Genomic DNA, 8,179 nt, shown 5'->3' with positions numbered 1-8,179 from the left:
GAGCAAACCGCAAACGTACCTGTGCACCGTTTTGGGGAAATGTGTCGTTCAATACAAACTGCCACGCAACGTAGCAAACGTTGGAGCGAACTGAACGCATCCCTGTCTGCAGGTAGCTGTTCTGGCCCTACCAATGATTGGCTGCAGTGGGCGGGGTCACATATAGGTATTTCAGCCAACACAGACCAGAAATGTGTTAAAGAAAAGATAAACCTATAACGTGAAGCAATTCTCAAATAGCTTCTTTCAACTAATCGAGAGAAACCCCGGAGTGCAAGAAAGGATAACATCAAGAAGAAAAAAACAGAATGGGATCTTTTAAGTGGATGGTGATTTTTGCCTTGATAGGCATAGGCTCTCAGGTAAGACGGATGACTTATTTTTTTTTACTGTGAAGCTATATACCTGTGCTATTTGTGTAGGACATATCATAGACTTCAAATACATTACTATTGCAATAACATCAGAAGAACATGTATAGTCTGTTGGAGGAAAAGGAATGAGCTATTTAGACAGAACACTGCCTTATTGACTGGCATACCTGTCATCAGGTGTACTGTAAGATTAACCATGAGTAGGGAACATTCATTCCAGGAAAGTGATTGTTTGAATTTTATAAAACTTCTCATTGTATGAACATTGTGTAATGTAATTTGTTATACATTCCCTTGAAGTACATTTTTTGAATTTTTTTGTAGTTTTTACTTCCTTTTCTGTTTTTACTTCCAGAGTTCAGCTTCATCGGGTAAAACATTTATATTTTTGTCACATTACATGTACATTCCGAAACAGTCTATATTTTTCAAATGCAGAAAATTATGGTCGGATGAAAGTGGATTAAAAGAATCTTGATTATTACACTGTAATTGTAGTACATGTATGCAATAGTAGTGCTATAATATTTTCTAATTTGATCCAGACATGAACCCAGTAATTGACTGTGATTCTGTCTCTCACCTCAGAAATCACAGTGTCGATATTCACCGTAACATCTAAGAGTATGACAGTGCGGTGGAGCAGATACTCAGGAGCCAGTTCCTACAAGATCACAGTGACCCCCAAGAACTCCCTTGATGCCTCAGCCTTCACCCAGTTCGGTGCCAACTCTGTGATGGGCTCCATCAACTCTCTAACCCCCAACAACATGTACATCATCAAGGCTGAGGCCATGGATAACAGCCTGAATGTTCTGAGCCAGGCTGAAGTTGAAGAGACCACTGGTAAATCAGTGTCTCATATTTGACCCTAAGGAGATGATGGTGAAACAATAGGCTATACATTATGTTGTGATCTCGTAACGTTCTGTTACTAATCTCTGCTCCAGGGCCAGTTCTGTTTTTCTCTCTCATCAGAGCTATAAGGGAATATAGAAAACCTGTCATTATAGCAATTGTAAGGGACAAACTCTCATAAGAAATATAAAGTATATTTTTACAGTGGGCTTATAGTGAAAAATAAAACCAGTGATGATTATTGTGGTGTAACTGGTTACAATCATCACATGTTCATGTGTGTAGCTCCTTAAGTTTAAACAATTCCCTCTTCTTGTTTTTTCTGTAGCTTCTGAGGTGCCCACCATCAACATGGCAACATCGAAACAGAGTGAGAGCATGACCGTGGAGTTCACTCAGGTGTCCGGGGCCACTTCCTACATCCTGCGTGCCGAGACCACCGACCTGTCCTTCTTCTGCGAGACCGTGGTGTCCTCTTCCCCTGGGACCGTGCTCAACCTTCAGGCCTACACCGACTACACTCTCAGTGTCATGTCCGTCAACAACGGAGGCAGAAGCCAGCCTTCCCTCCCTGTGGTAGCAAAGACAGGTATTGTCCCTTGTACCTCACATTCACCGTCTGTTGGGGAAAGAAAAAAACACAAGAGTATGAAAGCCTGGTATAAAGAAATTAGTCATTCATAGGGAACAGTGACAACCTTTATCTCCAGTACCCCCACCATAAGTCACTCGATCTCTTTGCTGACGTAAATGAACGAAAGCCAGGAAGAGGAGAGTAGCTACATACCTCACCTTAAAAACCTGATTTCAGATGAGGTAGTGCAAATCCGGTACTTTCCTCTATTAGTGAGATACTCCCTCTGCCCTGAGGAGGGAGGTATCCGCTGTAATTATATCTGGTCCCTCTCCATAAACACAAAGAATAAACCTTATTGGCTTGACAACTGAGAACACTGGGTTGGTTACCCTGGGAGTAGGACCTGAGTTAGTCAGCCTATTGGATATCTCCATGTACTAAAACAAGCCACCACCAGTTCCATCCTATTGTGTTGTGGTTTGACCTTCTATAGAGGCAGAAGAGAGGGAGAGAATTTTTATCTTCTCAAATCTCAGTCATATAGTACATTGTAAAGGGATCCCACAGAACAGAAAATACACTTTAGAGCTTTCTGAATTTAAAGTGATAAGTGGGCTATCACACAATTAAAAGGCAAACCATGAACACCCCCAACACAGACAAACAAATACACACTCCACGTAACATGTCTCATTGCTGTCTCTCTCCTACAGTGGTTGCTGCGCCCGAGCTCAACTCCACCTCTCCCAGCAATGACACCATTGTGGTGGGGTGGGAGCCCGTGGACCACGTTGTCCTGTACACCATCAGCATCATCATGGAGGGCTCTGACAGCAGGGTGAAGCTCAACACCACCGACACCAGCGTGACCTTCCCTGGCCTGGAGGCCGGGACAACCTACTGCATCAAGGGCAACGCCTGGGACCCCGAGAAAAGACAGGGAGACGACTTCACCATCTGTCAGATCACACGTAAGGAAGAGAGGGGGATATTGGTTAGCAAGCACACACATTTCCTTCAGAAAATGTACCTTATCTAGCTTTATTTAACTTTCAGTTAATAAGGTAAGTCCCTTGAGGTACAAAATTGCTTTTTCAAGACCTGTTGATAGGGATAGGGTGGAGCGAATGACAAGCAAGAGCACCAATTTGTACAGTATATTTGTAAGCACATTTAGAATTCATCTAGGTCTCTACCTAATTATGTGTGTGCTCATATTGCTTCTCTCTCCTCCCTCCAGGCCCACGCATCCCTGGGCTTATTGAGTTGGAGGTGAGGATTGTGGGCTCTGAATATGGTCTGTCTGTGTCCTGGGCTCCCTCTCAGGGGGCAGGGGAGTACCTGACCTTCAGCTCCGAGGGGCTGAACTGTACCTCTACCATCGGCGCCTGCACCCTGGCCCCCGTGGGGTGTGGCCAGAGACACACCGTCACCGTGACAGCCATCAACGAGGGAGGACACAGCATCCCTTCTGCTCCTGAAGAGATCATCACCTGTGAGGAGACATATCAATCAATCAGTCAATCAATCAATCAATCAATCAATCAAACAAACAAACAAATCGATTGTTTGTTTTATGGCAGGTTTGTGACATCTAGCAATAGAAGTCACAAACCTGCCATATAAAGCACAGCATATTGTGGTCCTCTGTAGCTCAATTGGTGAGCATGGCGCTTGTAACGCCAGGGTAGTGGGTTCGATCCCTGGGACCACCCATACGTAAAAATGTATGCACACATGACTGTAAGTCGCTTTGGATAAAAGCGTCTGCAAATTTGCATATTATTATTATATTATATTGATACACTTGAGATCATTCTACTATTTCATCAACACATGAGATGCATATGTAAGGTACTAACAACACAGTAATTAATGTATAGTAATAACTTGACCTTTAGCCACTATTACAAACATGTAATAACCGTATAATGAACATGTAATAACTACACACCCTGTCGTGTGTTTCCCTGCAGTCCCCTGCCCACCAGAACCTCTGCGTGTGGAGGAGACCAAGGCAGGTAATTGCTCTGTGTCGTGGGACGCCATACCCTACACCGACACCTACATGGCCTTCATCAAGAGGGATGATGGTCAGGAGGAGAGGTGCAACACCAGCTCCACCAGCTGTAATTATCACTGCCAGTGTGGATACACCTACCTGATGACTGTGTTTGCCTTCAGCCTGGCTGGATCCAGCCTACCGGGCCCCGTGCTCAACTACACCACCCGTAAGTAGAAGATTTAGCTCCACAGTCTTGTGGTGTACAGGTTTGAACCCAATCATTCACATAACCACACACTCTGCCCAGAGACCCAGCACAGATAATGTACCTCTGAAATCACACATTTTAAAAACAGCTCACACAAGCCTGATTCAGCTCATTGAATGGGGGATCTTAATGAATACTGAAGGCTGACAGATATTCTTCAAATAGCCCAATAATCAATTCATATTGACAATTATTTAAATACTGAAATAAATATATTCCATGTCTCTCTCTCTCTCTCTCTCTCCTCTCTCTCTCTCTCTCTCTCTCCTCTCTCTCTCTCTCTCTCTCTCTCTCTCTCTCTCTCTCTCTCTCTCTCTCTCTCTCTCTCTCTCTCTCTCTCTCTCTCTCTCTCTCTCTCTCTCTCTCTCTCTCTCTCTCTCTCTCTCTCTCTCTCTCTCTCTCTCTCTCTTTCTTTCTTTCTTTCTTTCTTTCTTTCTCTTTCTTTCTCTTTCTTTCTCTTTCTTACTATCTTCCGCTCTCTCTCTGTCTGTCCCCAGTACCCTGTTGTCCCGAGGATGTGTTAATCTCCCTGGCCTCCACCGACACCCTGGAGATCATGTGGTCAGCGGTGCGAGGGGCGGAGGTGTACGAGACGCGGGCAGTGGAAGGGTCAGAGGTCATCCTGTGTAACGACACGGCACCAGTGTGCGCTCTCTCCGACCTCACCTGTAACAGCCCCTACAGTGTGGTGGTGATCCCCTGTAATGAGATTAGAGGGTGCAACCACACCTGCAGAGCACACACGAAGGAGACAGGTAACACACACACATCTTTTAAAAAATTGCCACATAGAAAAAGTGTCTGATAACTAATCGTGTCATCGATTTATTTGGATGAATGGGAAAACATGATTTGTGTGTCATTACACCCACAGGTAAAAGATCACTGTGACCCTAACCCTCCCCCACCTCCTCTCTCCTTCACGTTCTCTCTCTCAGCTCCCTGTATGCCAGAGATCTTGAGTGTGGCCCAGATCAACACCACCGGTGTCAACGTCAGCTTTAGTGCGCCCAACAGAGCAGGAACCAACTACAAAGTGAGCGTAGTGGCCCAGGATGACACACAAACCTGCACTTCCAGAGGAACTTCCTGTGAGATACTTGACTTGCCCTGTGGCGAGGTCTATGAGGTCAGCGCCATTGCAACCACCACCGTGGGCGACAGTTTACCCAGTTACACTATTCCACTGGAAACAGGTAGGGAACCATGGAAACCATATAGGGAGAGGGAAATGTTTTGGTTAATTCGTTTGGACTACTGGTATCACTTGTTACTGTTGATGTTGTGGTGAAAAAATTATGAACTTTTTCATTCAGCTATGTACAGTTAAAAAATAAAAATGTCAATATTTCTCACAATTGTGCTTTTCATTCGTCCCCTAGCGCCCTGTTGCCCGGCAACCCTTAACGTTGACCAGGTGACTCAGGCCATGACCAATGTCACCTGGTCGATGGCGAGAGGCACACACACCTACGTGACCTCCCTGACCTCACCGAAAGGCAACGCCCGCTGCCACACCCTGGACACCAACTGCCTGATGGGATGCATCACCTGTGGAACAAACTACACCGTCAGCATGGAGGCCATCAGCCGCACTGGACACAAGTCTGAGTGCACCTATCACGGCTTCTCATCCAGTGAGTGACAGATAGATTAATCTATCACAGCTTCTCATCCAATGAGTGAAAGACACAAGCACCTATCATAGCGAAAAAGGGACCACTGAGTCAGTGAGTGAGCAAATGGAAAAAGTACTAGGTGAATTACTGACTCCGGAACATTCACCACAAACACACAAGGAATTTCTATAGCAGTAAGTTACAGAAGAGTGTCCGAGTTTGATCATAGCTAAGTACATTGTAACATCCACATACCATTGCACCCTGCACTGTTGCCACTATAGTGCCTTACTGAACTAGCTTTCCCTCCCAGGTGCCTGTTGTCCATCGGGCGTGAAGCTGTACAGGATGGCCAACAACACACTGCGTGTATACTGGCGTTCCACTGGCGGTCTCCATAACTACACGGCCGAGATGGTTGGTAGCCAGTCCAACTACACCTGCACCCCTCCCATCGGGGGTAACACCTGTAAAGTGCCGGAGATCATGTGTGGGGACGTCTACAATGTAGTGGTGGCCCCTCTCACCCAGGACGGAGCCATGGTCCAGTTCTGCCCCCAGAGGATGTACTCAGGTAGGCTACTCAATACCACAAAACCACTGGAAAGGTCTACATAGATAATCTAAAAGGAAATGACATTTCAGTCAAGTTCATTTTGCTTTGTTAGTATAGCATGGTTTTACAAAGTCATTGGCATATACCAGATTATTAACATCTTCTTGTCGGATTTCAGTTTCCTGCTCGGGAAGCAATGTTGGAATGGGTACGTTTTTGAATACTTTTTCATAAATGATCTGTAGTCTACTATTGGTTTTCATACTCAAGCCTATGGTATTTTGTGGGATATAATGGAGGGGAAATTATGCTTCAGTGCAAAATGTGTTCACTTCTCTAACATGTCTCAAATGTATTCTTTCCCACAGTAATCTATCGAGGAAAGAGAAGTCTGGACTAGCAGATGGTATGTATCATGCAATTTCTCATCAGTTTGAATCAGAGCAACTCAAGTACACAATCCAAACATACACTCATAATACTATACCTACTGCATTTACCATTATGTCCCAAAGTAGCTCCCTGTGTCATCCCAACTGAACACACTCTAGAAATAAATAGCCTTTGAGTGGCGGATCGAACCACAGCAGAGCACAACAGGAAGCATTAAACTGAATTCATGGGTCAATAAAAAACGTCCCCACCCTGTCAGAGTGATTATGGTTTTCAACCATAGACCTTTATATACAGTATATATATGTTTTATTGTCACATACACTGGATAGGTGTGCAGTGAAATGTGTTGTTTTACAGGGTCAGCCAAAGTACAGTTGAAGTAACAGGGAAAATGAAACTTCTATAAAATAGATGGTTGATATAAAACACTATTATGAGAATTACAAAAACTGACTCAGATAGCCACCTCCCTACTATAGTCTACACCTTACAACAGGGGCAGACTGGCCTGTCTAACTTGGGGTTTTAGCATTAAATTATAATTATTTGGCTAATAACAGAGGCCTCAAGGGGAAAAAATGGTCCGAGTGGGGGCCTCAAGGGAAAAATGGGCTGGTATGTTAGAAATGCCATGGCCAATTTCTGGTCCCAGTCCGCTCCTGCCTATGACTACTGTGGGTGTGGAGGATGGGGACCCATCAAATATACTCATACCCTGAGGATGTAGATGTGAGTCTTATGGAATGCATTGCTGTAATGGTTCTCTATGAATTAAGAATAGCAGTCTCCTTCTGCTGGTCACAAATAGACATTGCAAGGATGGCCACATTTTCACATTACATTTGAGTTCACAGTGACATTTTCACTTGAATCTTTAAAAGTCAACTGCCCCTTAGAACAGCTCTGTGAAATCAGCCACATCATGCAAAAAGCTTCTAAATAAAAGTCCTCCCTCTACTTGAACACAAGTTCACAAATCGTAGTATGTTTTCTGCCTGTTTTAAAGGGCTAATCAGCAGCTGCTACATCCATTTTTTGACTTTAATTAATAATTGTATGTATCTATTGATTCTTGAAGAATATAACTTAGAAATGCCTCATGATCTTAGTTCAACTGTCATACCCCATCAGAACCCATTAGAACCCAAAACATAAGCTTTTTTTACTCCAATGTTAGTAAACAAAAAAAATGTCAACAAACACAATGCCTCAAAACATGGTTAAAACTATAATGTTGATATCATTGATGGTCAATCCTTGCATCCATAGCTCTGTCTATGAATTTTAGTGATACCATTTCTCCAGCCCCATCCCTCAGCTTTTTATCGAACCAGGGGTGGGGAGGCCGCTTTGCTATTGTTTCTACTGCTGATTGCTGCTTAAAGATGCGGTATTGAGGTTAATTGTTGAGTTCTAGTGGTTATTTGTAAATAGGTACTCTGCCTAGGTGGGTAAATGAAATAACATGCAATCAGTACATGTTCAAAAACGTAATTAACATTATTTTAATAAGGGGACAACAAAAT

General features: G+C 43.9%; 1 protein-coding gene across 1 annotated transcript; it reads left to right on the top strand.

Annotated features, from left to right (window-relative positions):
- Nucleotides 1-308: 308 nt before the first annotated feature.
- On the top strand, nucleotides 309-6,657 carry LOC311148841 (fibronectin type III domain-containing protein 7-like; the record flags this gene model as incomplete). The annotated part of the gene is made up of 13 exons (XM_084185838.1): nucleotides 309-362; nucleotides 730-745; nucleotides 963-1,220; nucleotides 1,561-1,821; nucleotides 2,523-2,780; nucleotides 3,050-3,304; nucleotides 3,786-4,040; nucleotides 4,580-4,837; nucleotides 5,021-5,278; nucleotides 5,465-5,719; nucleotides 6,015-6,275; nucleotides 6,436-6,465; nucleotides 6,626-6,657. 13 exons carry the CDS (start codon nucleotides 309-311, stop codon nucleotides 6,655-6,657), a joined length of 2,451 nt encoding a protein of 816 aa, XP_084041964.1.
- Nucleotides 6,658-8,179: the final 1,522 nt, after the last annotated feature.

Source organism: Coregonus lavaretus (genome assembly GCF_964263955.1).
Source record: "Coregonus lavaretus genome assembly, chromosome: 21".
NCBI lineage: Eukaryota > Metazoa > Chordata > Actinopteri > Salmoniformes > Salmonidae > Coregonus > Coregonus lavaretus.
Note: the sequence above shows the minus strand (reverse complement) of the source record. Positions and strands in the feature narration are given on the sequence as shown.